The 21,268-nt window shown below is 44.6% G+C and overlaps 1 protein-coding gene across 6 annotated transcripts in view; it reads right to left on the bottom strand.

Moving 5' to 3' along the window:
• Nucleotides 1-21,268, bottom strand: part of LRCH1 (leucine rich repeats and calponin homology domain containing 1) — a 330,560-nt gene that overhangs the window by 181,732 nt on the left and 127,560 nt on the right. For all 6 annotated transcript variants that reach the window (XM_075336886.1, XM_075336889.1, XM_075336887.1 and 3 more), the window contains exons 2-3: nucleotides 13,335-13,479; nucleotides 224-350 (exon numbers count right to left, since the gene is read on the bottom strand). In XM_075336886.1, coding sequence (XP_075193001.1) covers nucleotides 224-350; nucleotides 13,335-13,479 — 272 coding nt within the window. The remainder of the gene's footprint in view (nucleotides 1-223; nucleotides 351-13,334; nucleotides 13,480-21,268) is intronic.

Raw genomic sequence — 21,268 nt, 5'->3', positions numbered from 1 at the left:
CACTAAGTGATTTTCCAGAGGTCTTTCAGCGACTTCCCTGCCAGATTTCTGTTTTCTTTCATAGGAAAGTACCAATTTTCAAGTCAATAGACAAAGTTCACATTATCCCACAGGGTTTGATAAATCTGGCTTACCTTAGATCCCACACATCAGCTTTAGGTTACAACTTTCCTTAAAAAAAAACTGCAAGTGATGGATAAATACATTACATTTGGTGACATACCAGCTCCATTAACTGCTGTAGTTGACCTATTTCTTCTGGCAGAAATCCAAGCTTATTATTACTTGCAATTAAGACTTTTAGAGGAAGACCACATAAGCAAGCTGGCAGGGAGGAAAGTTGGTTTCGACTGAAATAAAAAATAAATAAATAAATGAAATGGTAGCTTTCTGCGCCAAGCTTTAATTTTCTTAAGTGATTCATAAAGACATGTAAAAAAAGAACTCCGAACTCCCTCGTGTTTTCAGAAGTGCAGCTGAACAGCGTCCAAGAGCGCCATGTGAGGAGAGATTCACAGCCAGATCTCTATATGCAGCGAAAAAATGGTGTGTGGGCGGAAGAAAAGGCCAACGCGGCCAGCTAGGACGCAGAACGCGAGGAATGATTGTATGAGGCGGCCTATAATTACTGCTCTGAGTCCGCACATCCTTTATCCACTGCAGCAGCCTCACTACGTTACTTAAAATAAATACTTACTTTACATCATAAGCATTTTTTGGGGGTATGTAAATTTGTAAATTAAAATTATTTTTGCTGCCTAAACAGGTTATTATTATTACTCAGCAAGTCTAACATCTGTGGTCACTGAGACTAAAGGCCCCGTTACACGCAACGACGGATCTAACGATATATCGCCGGGGTCACGGATTCTGTGACGCACATCCGGCATCGTTAGCGACGTCGTTGCGTGTGACACCAACGAGCAGCCATTAACGATGTAAAATACTCACCAAATTGTCTATCGTTGACACGTCATTCATTTTCAAAAAATCGTTGATTGTTGAGGACGCAGGTTGTTCGTCATTCCCGAGGCAGCACACATCGCTACGTGTGACACCTCGAGAACGACGAACTACAGCTTACCTGCGCCCACCGGCAATGAGGAAGGAAGAAGGTGGGCAGGATGTTCGTCCCGCTCATCTCCGCCCCTTCGTTTCTATTGGGTAACTGCTTAGTGACGCTGCTGTGATGCCGCATGAACCTCCCCCTTAGAAAGGAAGCGGTTCGCCGGCCACAGCGACGTCGCTAGGCAGGTAAGTCCGTGTGACGGCTCCTAACGATATTGTGCGCCACAGGCAGCAATTTGCCAGTGACGCACAAACATCAGGAGCGGGTACACTCGCTAGTGATATCGCTGCGTGTAAAGCCCCCTTAATCAAGTAAATTCCAAACCCTGTAAAGTCTATAGGTGCCCTTTCTCCAGAGGTGTGAGCAAAGTCACAAATTTAAAGAAGTTTTCCCACAAACAAAGTTCATTTCAATAAATAGATCTTGGAATAATAATAAATTCCACATTTGGATGTGGTTAAAAAAAAATGTTCCTGTGCGGAGATGTTACAAATGTGTCCCTGCTGTGTGCTGTGTAATGGCAGTGTCTGACCGTACAGGGACATGGTCTGATCATACCACAGCTCCTGGGTAGGAGAGGAAGTAAAAGAAAAAAAAAAGTATACAGACATTACTGCTTGGTATCGCAAATTATTAATTACTTGGGGTAAAATATTTAAAAAAAAAAAAAAAAACAGGCAAAGAAATGTTTTACCTCACAAAAAGAATCAGCTGTGATCTCACCCAAACATACTCTCTTTTGCATCCTCTCCTACCAAGGAGATGTGGTATGATGAAGCCATGTCCCTGTACAGTCAGACACAGCCATTACACAGTACATAGCAGGGACACATCTAATATATAAAGCTGAATGTGTGTGTGTATATGTGTGTATGTGTTTGCGTATGTCCGGGATTGGCATCTGCACCGTCGCAGCTACAGCCACAAAATTTTGCACACTCGCACTTCTGGACCCCGAGAGCGTCATAGGCTATGTTTCGAGGGGAAATTTTAACTCCACTCTTTACAGTTATTCGCCAAAAAACCTGCCTCCATTAAAGCGAATGGAGCTGGGAGCCACAGTGCAGCCAGAACTTCAGAAGAATGCGCAGCCACGCCCTTATATGGAATGTTGGCGTGTCACAATGCAGCCAGGGAAAGAGACAGACACAGACAGGAAACGAGGCAGACACAGACAGGGTAAGAGACAGACAGGGAAAGAGAGGGAAAGTGACAGACAGGGAAAGAGATAGACAGGGAAAGAGATTGAGACAGACGGAGAAAGAGACAGACAGGGAAAGAGACAGACAGACAAAGAGATAGAGAGAGAGACAGAGAGATATATACAGAGGGGAAGACAGACAGAGAATGGGAGAGAAACAGAGAGACAGTTACTATCCCGGGCAGCGCCGGGTGCTATGTTGTGAGGCGAAATTTTAACCCCGCGCGTTCCAATTTACCAATCAATTTTGCCCCTAGCTACATAATGGGGAAAAAGTGAAACGAAAAGTGTTGGGGGCAAATTGACAGCTGCCAGATGTGAACAAGGGGGACTTAAAGAATGAGAGCGATGGCGCCAAAGAGTATATACCGTACAGTTGCTAAGGTGGGGCCCCGACATGGGATACTCACCGGACTCTGGGATATGAACACACACACAAAATGCACCACACACTATCACGTACATGAACACATATACCACCCTCAGCACACATCTCACCACACATACACCAACCTCGCCACATAATCGCCCTAAACACACACAAGTCTGGTATTATCCTTCAAAAATAAAAATCTGATTAATAAGCAGCCAAACTACAAGAACAACAAATGTACCACATAGGGAATACGGCAGCTGTCAGTCACATGACCTGTCTACAGTTAGGTCCAGAAATATTTGGACAGTGACACAATTTTCGCGAGTTGGGCTCTGCATGCCACCACATTGGATTTGAAATGAAACCTCTACAACAGAATTCAAGTGCAGAGTGTAACATTTAATTTGAAGGTTTGAACAAAAATATCTGATAGAAATTGTAGGAATTGTACACATTTCTTTACAAACACTCCACATTTTAGGAGGTCAAAAGTAATTGGACAAATAAACCAAACCCAAACAAAATATTTTTATTTTCAATATTTTGTTGCGAATCCTTTGGAGGCAATCACTGCCTTAAGTCTGGAACCCATGGACATCACCAAACGCTGGGTTTCCTCCTTCTTAATGCTTTGCCAGGCCTTTACAGCCGCAGCCTTCAGGTCTTGCTTGTTTGTGGGTCTTTCCGTCTTAAGTCTGGATTTGAGCAAGTGAAATGCATGCTCAATTGGGTTAAGATCTGGTGATTGACTTGGCCATTGCAGAATGTTCCACTTTTTTGCACTCATGAACTCCTTGGTTGCTTTGGCTGTATGCTTGGGGTCATTGTCCATCTGTACTATGAAGCGCCGTCCGATCAACTTTGCGGCATTTGGCTGAATCTGGGCTGAAAGTATATCCCGGTACACTTCAGAATTCATCCGGCTACTCTTGTCTGCTGTTATGTCATCAATAAACACAAGTGACCCAGTGCCATTGAAAGCCATGCATGCCCATGCCATCACGTTGCCTAATTCTGGTACAGGTTGATCTTTGTCTCATCTGTCCATAGAATACTTTTCCAGAACTGAGCTGGCTTCATGAGGTGTTTTTCAGCAAATTTAACTCTGGCCTGTCTATTTTTGGAATTGATGAATGGTTTGCATCTAGATGGGAACCCTTTGTATTTACTTTCATGGAGTCTTCTCTTTACTGTTGACTTAGAGACAGATGCACCTACTTCACTGACAGTGTTCTGGACTTCAGTTGATGTTGTGAACGGGTTCTTCTTCACCAAAGAAAGTATGCGGCGATCATCCACCACTGTTGTCATCCGTGGACGCCCAGGCCTTTTTGAGTTCCCAAGCTCACCAGTCAATTTCTTTTTTCTCAGAATGTACCAGACTGTTGATTTTGCTACTCCAAGCATGTCAGCTATCTCTCTGATGATTTTTTTCTTTTTTTTCAGCCTCAGGATGTTCTGCTTCACCTCAATTGAGAGTTCCTTAGACCGCATGTTGTCTGGTCACAGCAACAGCTTCCAAATGCAAAACCACACACCTGTAATCAACCCCAGACCTTTTAACTACTTCATTGATTACAGGTTAACGAGGGAGACGCCTTCAGAGTTAATTGCAGCCCTTAGAGTCCCTTGTCCAATTACTTTTGGTCCCTTTAAAAAGAGGAGGCTATGCATTACAGAGCTATGATTCCTAAACCCTTTCTCCGATTTGGATGTGAAAACTCTCATATTGCAGCTGGGGTGTGCACTTTCAGCCCATATTATATATATAAAATTGTATTTCTGAACATGTTTTTGTAAACAGCTAAAATAACAAAACTTGTGTCACTGTCCAAATATTGCTGGACCTAACTGTATATGTGTATGTGTGAGCTAATATATACTGTCAGGGGGAGGGCTTTCTGTTGCCTGGAGATTTATCAGGCTGCCAATAGCAACCAATCACAGCTTAGCTTCTATTTTGCTACAGTTAATTAATCTGAGCTCTCATTGGTTAATATAGGCAACAAAGGACATTCTCAGTATGTGTGAGGTCATAGGATGTTAAATCTGTGTGGAATATCTGTGGTGTTGAAATATATGTTGTGAAATGCTTCTATTAGCTTAGTTTTTGCCTTTTAATAATTACATTTCTATCTATTTGTTTTGTGGTTTTTGTGTGCAGAATACATTTTTGTTAATACATTCTATTTTGTTAACAGCAGTTATTAACCCGGGCGAAGCCGGGTAGTACAGCTAGTACAGTATATAAGATTATCTCCGCACAGGAACAAACATTTATTTATTTTTTTAAAACACACACAATTGTGGAACTGATTATTATTCCAAGATCTAATGATTGAAATGTTCCTGGAAGAACTCCTTTAGATTCCTCATTTTGCCACCATTGAAAAAGGGCGCTTATAGACTTTAAAGTGTTTGGAATTTACCTGCTTAGTCTCCGTGGATTGTAACCACAGATGTTAGACTTGCTGAGTAATGGGTGAGGATGAGGAACATATATACCAAGATGGGGGAACACGTATACCAGGATGAGGCATATATACCAGGAAGGGGTCCAAGATGGGGAACATACAGTATATACAAGGATGAGAGACATATATACCAGGATGGGAGGCATATATATAGAAGGAAGGGGCCCAGGATGGGGGACATTAGTACAGAATTAGGGAACATTACCCCCACAAAAAAGTGTCAGGAGCAGATTCCCCCAAAACAGTGTCAGCAGCACAGCAGATCTCACCCATCACAATGTGTCCTGACCAAATTTTTTTGCTTCAATACTTTTTTTCCTATTTCACTCCTCTAAAACCTAGGTGCGCCTTATAATCCAAAAAATACAGTATTTAATAGTCCATTTAATGGACTTGACGCTGCGTTCGGCCAATCTCTTGTGCTGCGCAGATGCTCTGTATAGCAAAAATTACGATCGCCCATGAATACTGGCCATGTGCCGACATTCACAGGAATATTTTGATGACAGGCATGGGGGTCTTCAGTAGACCTCCGACTGTCATGACAGTCCATTGGCTCCACACGAAAAAGTAACGGGCATACCAGGGGGTGAGATCAATTACACACTTTATGTCTGCGCATGTTGAATGCTGCTCTCATTTAACTAGGTTGGGCTATGTGCATACACTGCGCTTTTTTGACGGTGCGTTTTTGTGCGGTTTTTAGCGCTAAAACACACAGAAACGCAGCGTCTTTAAAACATGCATGAAAAAACGCATTCTTTTTTACCGCGTTTTGTGGCTGGGTTTTGCTGCGTTTTTGCTCACTGCGTTTATCTGCATTTTTTTTTATCAACATTGCCATTGCCATTAAAGATTATTGGGGGGAAAAAAAAAAAAAAACAAAAACGTCTGATGTCATTTCCTTCTTCCATATGTTCTTCATTCTCCACTAGTGTATGCAGGAGAGCAGACAGCTGCAGAACTACAAGGCTCAGCATGCTCCATCCAGGACTGTATGCTGGAGGGAGAGTCAGGGGGAGCAGACCTACAAGGCTCAGCATACTCCATCCACTAGTGGATGCAAGAGAGCAGACAGCAGCTGCAGAACTACAAGGCTCAGCATCCTCCATCCAATAGTGAATGCAGGAGAGCAGACTGCAGCTGTCGAACTATAAGGCTCAGCATCCTCCTTCCAGGACTGTATGCAGGATTTCTTTGCCCCCCCCAAACAAAAAAAATGACGTGGGCTTCGCCATATTTTTGTATGCTAGCCGGGTACAGCAGGCAGGTATGGGCTGCCCCCAACCCCCAGCTGCCTATTTGTACCCGGCTGGGAACCAAAAATATAGGGAAGCCCTTTTTTTTTTTTTTTTTTTTAATTATTTCATGAATTTCATGACATAATTAAAAAAAATAAATAAAATGACGTGGGCTTCGCCTAATTTTTGTGTCCAGCCAGGTACAACTAGGCAGCTAGGGATTGGAATCCACAATGCAGGGTGCCCAAGCTTTCTGGGCACCCCCGCTGCGAATTGCAGTCCGCAGCCACCCCAGAAAATGGCGCTTTCATAGAAGCGCCATCTTCTGGCGCTGTATGCAACTCTTCCAGCTGCCCTGATGCCGGGTGGCTCGTTTGGTAATAATGGGGTTAGGGCTAGCTGTGTATTATCAGCTGGCCCTAAGCCCAAAATTCATGGTGTCGCGCCAATATTAGACATGGCCACCATGAATTTCTAATAAAGATAAAAAAAAAAAAAACACAACACACAGAAAAATATTTTTATTAGAAATAAAACACAACACAATTAGTGACTCCATCTTTAGTGACATAAAGAACCCCCCCTCCGCAGTAATCCTGGGTCAAGGGTCCCGCGCCGTACAATCCGGATCCAATATCATCTGATCGGTTTGCTAGAAGGCAAAGCGATTAGATGATGTCAGGTTCAAGGACATGAATTACATGACACAGCAGCTGATTGTATAAACGGCTTTTATACAATCAGCTGATGCATCAGTGCAAAAAAAACAAACAAAAAACCCACTTCTGTGCAGCGTCGGACTGGCTACCGGAGGAATCTCCAGTAATGTCAGGCCTGGATTCAGGTACTTGCACTGCACTCCGGAGCTCTCACCTGAGCTCTGACGTGCAGCCTGGACTTTACAGCGAGCGCCGAGTGACTGATTCCCCGGCACTTGCGATTCAGTTCATGACAGCTGCAGGCAGGCCGGGCTAATCTCCGGTGCTCTCACCTGAAGTCCGGAGATCACCCCGACCTGTCTGCAGCTGTCATGAACTGACTGCAAGCGCCGGGGAATCAGTCACTCGGCGGTAAAATCCGGCATCACCGCGAGACTTACGATCAGCTGATGCGTCAGGTGACCGCATCAGGTGATCACCACCAGGTCCTCACGGCCAGGTCATGCAGCTATCAAACGTGCCTGGGAGCCGGCACACAGCCGGAGCGGGGGTGGCAGGACCGGGAGAGGAGCTGGGAGCGGACATGGCACCAGGAGTCTGCAGACAGGTGAGTATGACATTTTTCTACTGTTCACTTTTGATTTAGCAGCCGCTTCCACCTCCTGCACGGGAGCGGACATGGCACGAGGCGGGAAATGGAAGCAGAGTTGGCGGTACCGGGAGGATTGACGCTTCTGTGTTTACTGACAGAAGGAATCCTCTTCCTGTACAGGTCACTTTACTACCCACCCCTTGCGTTTATAGCTACGTTTTTAGTAATAAAAACGCACTAAAACGCAGCTATATTTGCAATTTGCTGTTTTCATTGCGTTTTTGAAAATTTTTTTGAACAAAACGCAAAAATAATTGACATGCTGCGTTTTTGTGGGCACCACAAAAACGCAGCTAAAAAAACGCTGTGTGCAAACAGCAAAAATGAAAACTCATAGACTTTGCTGGGGAAGCAAAGTCATGCAGTTTTCTGAGCAAAAACGCACCCGAAAAACGCACTGTGTGAACTTACCATAACTGTGATTGTTAGAGGCACATGATGGCTGATTAAATCAGTCATCAAGTGCAGGGGAAAGATTCTGGCTCAGGGTGTCAGCCTGAATCAAGGGCAGGGATACGGCCAATGACGTAAATATAAGTCATCAGTCATGAAGGGGTTAGCCATCTTAAGGAATATTTTGCTTCTATTTTTTTTTGTAAGTAAATACATGTATTTTCAGATAAAAATCATTTTTGCAATTGGGTTTTGTCATGATGCAGTTAATGAATTTTTATTTCTCTAATTGACCAAGAGCTAAAAATACAAACAACAGCAGTGGGATGTCTCTGTGACCCGCTTGGCTGCGTGTGAATGGTTTTGTTACAAGTTTTGTAGACTGTCAGAACGAGCTCAGTGACGGATTCTCATGTCGGCCACTTTCTCCTGTTAATGCAGCTTTCCTCATACTCCGCTATTCTGTCCATACAATGGCTGCTGGTGGACAAGCAGGTGATTGGATCTGTCCATCAATTATAAAATTCCTCTCATGAGAAGGCGACTTTCCTATTGAAGATGGACAGGTCCGGTCAAATGCTCCTCCAACAGCAGCCATTGTATGGACAGTAGTACTGGTCAGTGTGTGAGGAGAGCGGCACTAACAAGAGTCTGACCTCTGTGCATGAGAATCCATCAGTGAGCTCGTTCTGACAGGAAAGTGGGTCACTTTTTACCTGTCTTTCTCAGAGCTCCTTTCAGCTGATGTATGGCCACAAATTAAAGTTGAACATGAAGGTAAAAAAATAGCATCTAAAAAGAAAAACTGTGCAAATTTTGAAATGAAACCCAATATGTCCATATATGATTGCAAGTAGTCAGACACTTTCACACAGACTGGGGGCATTGTCTGACTGCAACCAATCACAGACACCAGGACTGCCGGTGGGCGGGGGAAGCAGTGAATACGTATGAGGCTAATGAGCAGCCCCGGAAGAAGAGTGAGCGGCCGGCCCGGAAGCAGTTACAGCCGCGCTGGAAACTCGGTAAGTATAGCGCGTTTCTTCTAATCCTCCTATGCCTTCTACCACTATTTTCAAGCACCAAATTCTGGTCCCCATAGACTTGTATGGGAGCCGGTGTCCAACAAGATATCCGGGATCAATTCCGGACCGGAACCGTTGTGGTTTTTATTTATTATTTTGTTTTAAATCCAGTTAGAGACGCCGATCTCAGATATGTGCAAGTACGCCCATCACTAGTTTTCATAAAAAATATTGATTTAGGGGGGCTGAATACATATACACATCACTATTTACAGATTTAAAGCTGAAGAGTTGCTTTAAAACCATCTGCCGTATATTGTGTGTGTTGCCCTTGTGCCGCTAAAACATCTCTGACCCAACAAGGCATGGACTTCACAAAACTTAAAGGTTTCCTGTGATATCTGGCATCTACAGGCTAGCAGCAAATCCTTTCAATCCTGTAAATTGTAAGGTGGGGCTTCCTTGGATAGTGCTTGTTTTCCAGCACATTACAAAAATGCTCAATCAGATGGAGATCTGGGAAATCTGAAAGCCATGTCATCAACAACTCCCTTTCATGTTCCTCAAGCTATTGCTGGAAATTTTTTTCATGGTGTAGCAGGATGCACTATTCTGCTGAAAAAGGCCCCTGTGATTAAAGACTACCATTGTCATGAATATATGCAAGTGGTCTTCAATAGGTGAAAGTTGGTAAAGTCCCAGGATCCAAAGCTTTCAAACAGATTATCTGAAGCCTCATATGGCCTCTGCTGGCTTCTACATCAACTAATCTGGAAGAGCCAGTGAGCCTAGTGATTGGCTGCAGCGGTTACTTACCCTGAAGTTGTGAAGTCACTGCTGAAATCAGTTAAAGTGGAGCAGCAGTGAAGAAGAATTGCTGTACATGGGGAGTATGTTTCTAGTTCCAGGGAACTATGTACATACCATGAGTTTCTCTTCTACAGTATATACTATATAGCTATATACTATACACACTACTCACAAAAAGTTAGAGATATTTAGCTTTCAGGTGAAATTTCAGGATGATCCTAAAGTTCCCTCTAACCTTTTCAGCTGAACTTAATGTGACCTTCTCTAATCTTCTGATTACACATCTCCAACTGTTCAATGCTTCAATACTTTTTTGCACAAGTTGCTCTTCTCTAACAAGGAGATTAATGGCAAAATTCACAACAGGTGTTTCATCCATGACTCGCCAAATAAATTTTGAGGTTCAATTAGAATTGGTATTTAAGCAGTCCTCTTCATCAGGCTGTTCACATTTTGACATCATGAGATCAAGTCAATATCTAACAAAAGATAAACAGTACCTCGCCTTTCCGAGGCTTCAAGCAGGAGGTTCTCAGACGGAAGTGACCACTGAGCTTAGAGTGTCATCAGAAGGTTGCAACAGAAATACAGAGAGACTACAAGTGTCACAGAAAGGCATAGAAGTGGACGTCCTTTGGCCACATCCCACACTGATAACCGATTCATTAAGAACAATGCCCTTCAGAACCGGATGATGAATATCACACAACTCCAAGCTCAATTAAGGGAGGTGAGAGGCACCCAAGTGTCACGTCAAACCATTTGAAACCATTTACATCAGTGTCGTCGACATGGTTGGTGACCTGAAGGGTACCTGACCACACCACCAGGCACAGGCGTTATCGTCTTGCATTGGCCATGGCGCATCTACGCTGGATGGGCCTCAGTACTGGTCACTGATGAAAGTCGATTCATGCTGAGCAAAAATGATGGCCGCCAACGATGTTGGAAACATCAAGGAGAGCGCTATGCATCAGCCACTATTGTCACCAGATGAGCCTTTGGTGGTGGTGGAAGGAGGGCAGGTGTGTCTATTTAATACAGAACTGCCCTACACTTTGTGAATGGTACTGTGACAAGTCCCTACTACTAGAATAACATCATTAATCCAGTCATTGTACCTCTGCACGAACAACACAGGCCCAATGTCATCTTCACAGACAACAATACTCCAGCTCATCAAAGTCGCATCATTATGGAATGGCCGATGGAGACTGGAGTATCTTACACGGAGGGGCCTGTATCCCATAGAAAACCCATTGGACCAGCTGAGTTGCCATGTAGAAGCTCGTAATTCTGTACCCCAGAAGCTCAATCAATATTCAAGAGGAGTAGGATGCCATCCCCCAGCAGACTATAACTTGACTTGTGAACAACATGAGAAGTCGTTGTCAAGCTATAATTGATGCTTAAGGCCACATGACAAGTTATTGAGGCATTGACATTTTTTTTGGGGGGGGGGGGGGGGGTATACCCACCACTGTTGTTGGCTTGTTTTTCACCATTGCATGCTTCTACTTAGATGGCCTACTTTCATGGTAAAATATCACTGTAGAGTGAACTTTTTACGTTTAACATAAATTTCACGCGAAAGCCAAATATCCCTAACTTTTTGTTAGTAGTGTATACATATGCACACTTGTATATATACATACACACACAATCTGTTCTGCTTAAGTAGAGGCATCTCAAAAATGTGTAGGTTTTACCTAGAAGGGCTGAAATAATAAAATACCTGTAAAAGAATTTACACAATCTACACAGATTTTATATACACAGTTTGGTTAAACACAGTGTTTTGATACCTTAACAAAAATTATACTTTATATTTATTTGTAGAAATGTAGAAACTCTGTATAACAAATGGTAGATCAAAACATATGCATTCCACACATACTACTATACCTGTTTTGGTTTCAACCAGAATGTATAATAAAGGAAAAATAACCACAACATTCAAGGTTTAGAAAACATTACTTTTTATGTAATCTTTAAGTCATCTAGTATGTCACTGAAAAGGCCTTGTAGATAGAGTAAAGATCCTTAAAGAGTACCTATCAGTCAGCTTAAGCTACCTAACCTGTGGACAGCATGAATCAGATACTGGCTAAACGATTGTAATCGGGTATTTATACCTGCAATGGTGTAGTCAAGCATTCATGCATCCCTTGGTTTAGGCACCATGAATCGACTGACAGGTTCCCTTTAAAGGGGTCAGTTGTAGGGCTACCTGTAGTGCACTACGCTGGCACCTTCTGAGTACAGACTCCTTATTGTCCCCCAACTTCATAAACTTAAAATGCATACTGCTAAAAAAAAATATCTTGGCCAACAGCGCAGGTTGCAAGCATTTTGGGGATAAATACTTAATACCTAATTTATTTTTGTAGGGATGTACACTTACGATATTATGCTGTGAAGAACTGTACTTTTGGGGAACATTTATAAAAATACACGTGCATGACAATTGTGGTGCCCAAAAGTCACAAGTTTTCTTGTGCAAAAATGACTTTTTACCTCTTTTCCACCTCCCTGTCCACTTTTCAGTTAAAAGAGAAAAGCCCCCGACAGCATGACTAATTTACGATCATTACTCGTTTACTATCACTGTCCATTGAGGCATACCGCATAATCCAAGATGCGGCAAATCTATTAGGAAGACTGAGCCGCTTAATAAATTTAGTATATTTTAACCAAACATCTAGGGATAAAGGCCAGGACATGAAACACCAGTTTTGTAAATGTGCCATACTAGGCATCCCAATGCATTTTGAGAGAGCAACACAAACGTTACCCTCTCTTGTTCACAGTATCAAAAGATCTTTTTCGCGATGACTTTGGTCTAACATGTTAAGCAAAAAAATGTGTATGTGTGTATGTGTTAGTAGCTTCTCAATTTTCAAGTTAAAATCAGAGCTTATAAAATAAATACAATAAAAAAAGTAAAAAAATAAATAAAAAAAGGATAAAGCTCAAAATAGCTCAAAGAGATTCCAAATAATGACTAGGAATCAGAGCATGGTATAAAAAAAAACAAAAAAACAAAAAAAAACCAGGAAGAATAAAATAAATGTGTCTATTTTTGACATTCTGTTTTCTAAAAAAAACATACATCCTTCCTCGGCACTCACCCCGAAATCTGTTCCAGCAGTGCCCAGTTGCCAGTAACGTATGGAGCTGAAGGCTGTAGTGCCACACACTGTTTAGTGGCTGCAATTTATCTCCATTCACTTGTAAATAAAAATAAGGTTCAGAGCATGGGTGCAGCAACTACAGAGTGGGGGCGCTAGATGAGTCAGATCAGACTCCCACCAATCTCATATCGATGACCCATCTTACAGATAAGTTATCAAGATGCGAGTCCCAGACTACTACTTTAATACAAACAAAACGAGAAGAAAATTATAACGCAGTGTAACAATAATGATACTTGCCTTATATTTAGATAGGTCAGCATTTGCAAATTGGCTAATGTGTCTGGAATAACTTTGATACAATTTTGGTATAAGTTGAGTGCTTCAAGTGACACAAAATGACAAACTTCTACTGGAACCTCGGTCAGCCTATTCTTGGAAAAATCTATGGAAAAAGAAAAACACTTCTTAGTATTGTATCATGAATACAAACATAAAATATAGACATAATATAGCACAAAAATAGCAGAAATGACATGATAAAAAGTAAAAACTTCTGTGCTGCGTTTGCGTCATGTCTAAAGAGAACTAGTCATGTCCCCAAACAATATTAGCCTGCAGATATATGGCCAAACTGGTGCCAAGATGTCATTTGCTACCAGTTTGGCCATATTTCAGAGCTGCAACGTTACTGAAGTATCAAAAAGCACAAGGTGCCATATTCGGGGACATGGCCAAGGTATGGAAGGCTGAAAAAGAACCACCTTTGAACAAGAAACATAAGATAAAATGTCAAGACTGGGCCAAGAAATATCTAAGACTGATTTTTCAAAGGTTTTATGGACTGATGAAATGAGAGGGACTCTTGATAGGCCAGATGGATGGGCCACATACTCCACAGCGTGGCTGGCCAGTAAAGGTCTAAAAGATGAAAAAATAATGACATGGCCCCCTTGTTCACCTGATCTGAACCTCATAGAGAGCCTGTGGTCCCTCATAAAAGGTAAGATCTACAGGGAGGGAAAACAGTACACCTCTCGGAACAGTGTCTGGGAGGCTGTGGTGGCTGCTACAGGCAATGTAGATCGTAAACAGATCAAGCAACTGACAGAATCTATGGATGGAATTATCAAAATTCGTGACGTAGAGTCAAGGGAATATTTATATTAGGTTAACAACAAAGAAGTATTCCCAGGTGCAAATAATTTTTATTAATAAATAGTGGTAAACAAGTTTCATTCATAGAGGTGTTCCCATTAAGTCATATAGATATAACTATAACCCCCAGTCCGCTATAGAGCAAACCGGGGAGCCAATTCACAGATAATCAACAATATTTCACACAGGTTACCATTGGATACATAAATGTATTACAAAGACTCCCAATAAGCCAATACTCAGCAATATCTTGCTAGATAGCAATAGTCCATGACAGATATAGCCTCCACTCCTGTGGACAGATGAAGAAAATGCGGTTGGGCTGTACAGTACCTGTACCTACAAGCGGTATTATCCAGGATTTTTGACACCATGGACCTGCATATCTGATGCTAACTATCCCTTATCTAATCTTCAATCAGGGCAAGTATTTCTGGTTGTTTGATCTATTGGTATTATGTATTTTTTTTAACTGCATGCACTGTGTTGTATGGAGGGATCTCTGATAGTCTGTATTTATACCCTAAGGGTATGTGCACACGTTGCTTTTTTTTCCGCGCGGAAAAAAACGCACCCTCTGGCAGAGGGGAGAATTGTAAACAATGCTTTTTGAGAAACAACGCATCGAAAACGCATGCGTTTTTCATGCGTTTTTCATGCGTTTTTTTAGGTGCGTTTTTTAAGACTTGTCAGTGATAATAAAGTTGGTTGAACACAGACCTTTGGAAAAAAAAAACCTGTGATGTCATTTCCTTCTCCACATTCTGTTTGGATAAATGGGAGGGCTTGGAATGGAAGGAGCACCATTTGAATTTTGGAAAAGTTGAAATAAACTTCGCGCACCAAGCCCCTTAGGTACCTATACGTCAGAAAACCCCCACAAGTGACCCCATTTTGGAATCTGCACCCATCAAGGATTTTATTCAGGAGTATATTAAGCATTTTGAATCCACAGCTACTTCACCCAAAATGTTGCTGTAGCAACAATATTCTCACTTTTAGGCCCGCTTCACATGTCAGTGAAAAACACTGACGTTTTTCACTGGCGTGTAAAACACGCACATGTCCCTCCGTGTGCCGTGAATCACGGCACACGTGGGTTGTCTAAGTGCAATCCGGGCTCCGTTCTCCGTGGCCCGTGATTGCACTTAGAGATTAACTCACCTGCACCCGCTCCCGCTCTCCATGGTGCTGATCGCTCCCGCGGTGCAGCATCCGGCCGGCGCTGACCCCCGCAGCAGCTGCTTCCGGGTCGGCTGTGTCGTGCATCATGAATATGCGCGACAATAATGAGCCGGCACAGAAGGAACAGGGAGGACGGGCTGCAGAGGACATCGCTGGAGCCGGGTGAGTTAAAATGTTTTTTATTTTAAAAGCACGTTTTTTTCTGGCACGTGTTTCACGGATCACACCACTGCGTGGTCCGTGGGACATCAGTGATGCCAGAAAAAAATGGACATGTCTCCGTGCGGCAATCACGCACACGCGGGTACGCCGCATGGAGACACGTGCAGTGAAAAATCACTGACGTGTGAGCAGACCCATTCATTATAATGGGTCTGCGTATGTCAGTGATCCTGGTACGTTTAAAAAAAAGCACAAACGTACCAGAATCACTGACGTGTGAAAGGGGCCTAAGGCTATGTGGCCATGATCCAGCGACACGGCGTCTAGTACACAGTGTCAGCCTTCCTGTAGCTGCCCATGCCCACGATTTGGGTTCAGGCTGCTGTGGAGCTCTATGCTACCTGCAGAGAACACTCTCGTCTCCGCAGCATAAATTGACATGCTGAGGCTCGGGAAGCCACGCCACCGGTCAGTTTATGCTGCGGAGAAAAGAAGCACAGTGGGCATGGGATCTCCAAAAATCCTTCCACTGTGCTTCTACTGCACAACGCAGCGTTATGGACGCAGGGAAAACACTCAGCGCCCATAACGCTGCAAACCCTGATTGTGGACACACAGCCTAAAAAGCGTCAATGGATGAAGGGATGTCAAATATATAGAACGTCCTACCCCCGCCTGCATATTCTAAGCTGGCACCTTTAGTACCTTTCATGTGGCACTAAAGGGTGCCTAGCTTAGTATTTATCCAATAAAAAAAAAAAAAAAAAAATGAAAAAAATGGCGTGGGGTCCCCCCTATTTTTGATAGCCAGTCAGGGTAAAGCAGACAGCTGTAGCCTGCAAACCACAGCTGGCAGCTTCATCTTGGCTGGTGATCAATTTGGAGGGCTCCCCATGTTTTTTTTTATTTATAAATAAAGAATAAAAAAAAAAATAACGTGGGGTCCCCCCAAATTAGATCACCAGCCAAGGTGAAGCTGACAGCTGGGGTCTGGTATTCTCAGGGTGGGAAGAGCCATGGTTATTGGACTCTTCCCAGCCTAAAAATAGCAGGCCGCAGCCGCCCCAGAAGTGGCGCATCCATTAGATGCGCCAATCCTGGCGCTTCGCCCCAACTCATCCCGCGCCCTGGTGCGTTGGCTAACGGGGTAATAAATGGGGTTGATACCAGATGTGTAATGTCACCTGGCATCAAGCCCAGCAATTAGTGATGTCACGGCGTCTATCAGACACCCGACATAACTAATTGACAGTAAACAAAAGCAAAAAAAGACAACAAAAAATGTTTTATTAGAAAAAACACTCCCCAAATCATTCCCTTGTTCTCCAATTTAATAAAAAAAAATGGGTCCGCAGAAATCCATATGGATGTCCCACGTCGCCTCTGGACCTTCTAGAATATGGGGGCACGTTCAGGAAACGTATCCCCCATTTTCTAGGAGGGCAGACCCTCCATTTGAGGAGAGTGGGTGCAAAAATCTGCACCCACTCTCCCCGGGTCACAGCTGCAGACTGCCGAGCAGCCAGCACAGCTCACACTGAACACAGTGCTGGCTGTCAGCTGCTCTGCTCATGTGACCGGCCGGCGTGCACTGAAGGAGGAGGAGGGGGCCGCGGGGGATCAGCGCTGCGACCGGACAGGTATGTATGACACCGGGGGGAATAGGGGGTGAACGGGCAGGGCCTGGGGAACAGTTTTCTGTCGCATGTGTTATTGCACATGCGACAGAAATCATAGGAGCAGGGCGGCCGGTGCGCTACTGTGCGCGCGGCCATGTTGGATTTTCGGGAGGGGGGTCGGGGCGGGCACTTTGGCGACACCGGGGGCTTTGCCAGGAAGTGAGGTCAACAGGAAGCCTCTTGACCTCACTTCCAGGTAAATGCCTGCGTTCTGGCGTGCCGACAAAGGCCGCGGACCGCAACAAAAAAGCAGGTCCATGCGTTGTGGCTGCGTTCTGACCCGCATCATTGATTTCAATGGGGGAGAGAACGCAGCCACAACGCACAAAAGAAGTGACATGCTGCTTTTCTTTCCGCACCGATTTTTGGCATCCAAAACGCTGCGGAAAGAAACGCAGCATGTGCACTGATTTTTCAGCTTTCCCATACACTTTGCTGGGAAAGCTGAACGCATGCAATTTGCCACTGAAACGCTGCGGTTCAAAACGCAGCGTTTCCGCGGTAAAAAACGCATCGTGTGCACACAGCCTTAGCCTCCTGAGGAACCATTATATATGTATGGGGAAACGCGTCGAGGCAAGCAAAAAAGTCACCAGGTTTACCACCTTACAGTACAACATACTGAGGATTTCCATATCTCAGCCCAACGGCATTTTCTTCATCTGTCCACAGGAGTGGAGGCTATATCTGTCATGGACTATTGCTATCTAGCAAGATATTGCTGAGTATTGGCTTATTGGGAGTCTTTGTAATACATTTATGTATCCAATGGTAACCTGTGTGAAATATTGTTGATTATCTGTGAATTGGCTCCCCGGTTTGCTCTATAGCGGACTGGGGGTTATAGTTATATCTATATGACTTAATGGGAACACCTCTATGAATGAAACTTGTTTAGCACTATTTATTAATAAAAATTACTTGCACCTGGGAATACTTCTTTGTTGTTAACAGAATCTATGGATGGTCGGCTGCTGAGTGTCATCAAAAAGAAAGGGGGCGATATTGGTCACTAATGTTTTGGGGTTTTGTTTTTAGCATGTCAGAAATGTTTATTTCTAAATTTTGTGCAGTTATATTGGTTTACCTGGTGAAAATAAACAAGTGAGATGGGAATATATTTGGTTTTATTAAGTTGCCTAATAATTCTGCACAGTAATAGTTGCCTGCAAAAACAGATATCCTCCTATGATAGCCAAAGCTTAAAAAAAAAAAAACACTGCAACTTCCAAAAATATTAAAGGAGTTGTCCGACATAAACTCAAAAATTTTTGTTAAGCTAATCTGTGCTGTATTGTCATATAAATCACACCTACACTGTTATTTTTTGTTTTCTAACTTTTGTTCCTCTTGAATTATCCCTTTATTCTCGGCAGCTTCTTGTTCACATTCAGCACAAGCAAACTGACCACTTCCTGTGCAAAACCTCCCAGTCACAGCTGTCACCGCCCACCCCAGTGTCCAGCCTCACCCCCTGCCCGCCCCCTGCACACACAGTCCCTGTCAGTAGTGATGGGAATTCTAGTTCATTTTGGTGATTAGTTCATTTAGTTCAGTATTTCTCTGGAGGAGGTGACAGGAAATGCATCATGTGACCTGTGAACTAAATGAACTATATGAACTGCTGAACTAAGGCTATGTGCGCACGTTGCGTAAATTCATGCAGTTACGCTGCGCTTTGCAGCGCAGCGTAACTGCATGCGTCCTGCGTCCCCTGCACAGTCTATGGAGATTGTGCAGGGGCCGTGCGCACGTGGTGTCTCAGAGCGCAGCGCTTCGGCTACTGCCGAAGCGCTGCGCAAAAAGAAGTGACATGTCACTTCTTCCGTGCGCTTTGCCGGCAGCTCCTGCTCTGTCTATGGCAGGAGCTGCAGGCAGAGCGCACGGTCTCGCCGGCACCATGCGCTTCAGAACGGAGCTTTTCAGCTGCGCTCTGAAGCGCACCTTTTACGGTGCTGGGCTAGTACGCAACGTGCGCACATACCCTTAATGTTCTACTGAGAATGAATCAGGACAGCCTATTTCAGTCTGATGCATCTCACTGAGCCCAGCAGCGCCCCCTGTGGTAGTGTAGAGTACTGACTCATAATGAATGTGTATGAGGGAGCTGAGGAGCAGTTCAGCAGCCACCATTTTCAGAACACATGAGACAGTGGTAAAGATTTTAGCAAGACTGATCTAGGCTACAGGAGGCTGCTCCTCTACAAGAGGCTGATCCTCTACAGGAGGCTGATCCTCTACAGGAGGCTGATCCTCTACAGGAGGCTGATCCTCTACAGGAGGCTGATCCTCTACAAGAGGCTGATCCTCTACAGGAGGCTGATCCTCTACAAGAGGCTGATCCTCTACAGGAGGCTGATCCTCTACAAGAGGCTGATCCTCTACAGGAGGCTGATCCTCTACAGGAGGCTGATCCTCTACAGGAGGCTGATCCTCTACAGGAGGCTGATCCTCTACAGGAGGCTGATCCTCTACAGGAGGCTGATCCTCTACAGGAGGCTGATCCTCTACAGGAGGCTGATCCTCTACAAGAGGCTGATCCTTTGCAAGAGGCTGATCTTATCACACAGACAGGTGAGGGGCATGAACCACACACAGAAACTCTCTCATACACACATATGAGCTGTGCCTGTCTACTGTGCAATTTCAGTTTTTATTATTATTATTATTATTATTATTATTATTATTATTATTATTATTATTATATTTGATGTGTGGTCTAGTGTTTTACTACCTCCTTTCCCAGCATCAGGAGCTATAAAGAGCCAGTGTGAGAGCAGGAGCCTCCTGGAGCTGTAGAGGATCACTCTCTCCTCACACTGCTGTTTAGTTCATAATGAACTAATCTCTGTCAGGATGGTGACTAGATGAACTAGTTCACTCTGAGGAGTAGTTCATTTTGAACTACTCACTCATGAACTACCCATCACTACCTGTCAGTATTCAGCCTCGGCACCTGACCTGGTATCACTACAGCATTGCAAATAACAGCCCCACATCGGGCTCTGCACCGCACACATATGGCTCTGCACCGCACACATATGGCTCTGCACCGCACACGCACACATATGGCTCTGCACCGCACACATATGGCTCTGCACCGCACGCATATGGCTCTGCACCGCACACATATGGCTCTGCACCGCACACATATGGCTCTGCACCGCACACGCACACATATGGCTCTGCATCGCACGTGCACACATATGGCTCTGCACCGCACACACATATGGCTCTGCACCGTGCACACATATGGCTCTGCACCGCGCACACATATGGCTCTGCACCGCGCACACATATGGCTCTGCACCGCGCACACATATGGCTCTGCACACGCACACATATGGCTCTGCACACGCACACATATGGCTCTGCACACGCACACATATGGCTCTGCATCGCACACATATGGCTCTGCATCGCACGTGCACACATATGGCTCTGCATCGCACACATATGGCTCTGCATCGCACGTGCACACATATGGCTCTGCACCGCACGCGCACACATATGGCTCTGCACCGCACGCGCACAGACAGGGCTCTGCACCGCACGCGCACAGACAGGGCTCTGCACCGCACACAGACAGGGCTCTGCACCGCACACAGACAGGGCTCTGCACCGACCACCCCATCCCCCATCCCCCCATCCCCATAGGGAACACATGTAGGGAGTGCATACTCACCCGTCCTCGGTCCCCGCCACTCCTGCACGTTCGCATGCTGTCTGGTCTGGACATATCAGCACAGTAGTGACGTCACCGCTGTGCTGAAGAGAGCACAGACAGCCGGACAGTGATGAGAAGCTGCGCTCCTTCTCATCAGCACTTTCAAATGTACCGGCATCTGTGATCTGTGATCTGTGATGCCGGTACATTTGAATGTGCGATCCTGAGCAGGGGGCCTGGTGCTGGCGCTGACACCACGGCTACCGCCGCCAGGCCCCTCCCCCAGGTCACGGACCCCACAGCAGTGCAGGGGGAGGTTGTGGGCAGAGTACGGGGTGCGGGGGAATGTGTGGGAGGGTGCAGGGAAGGGGGGCGGGGCTCAT

The sequence above is a fragment of the Anomaloglossus baeobatrachus genome, chromosome 2 (genome assembly GCF_048569485.1).
Source record: "Anomaloglossus baeobatrachus isolate aAnoBae1 chromosome 2, aAnoBae1.hap1, whole genome shotgun sequence".
Classification (NCBI taxonomy): domain Eukaryota; kingdom Metazoa; phylum Chordata; class Amphibia; order Anura; family Aromobatidae; genus Anomaloglossus; species Anomaloglossus baeobatrachus.
This window is presented reverse-complemented; position numbering and strand designations above follow the sequence as displayed.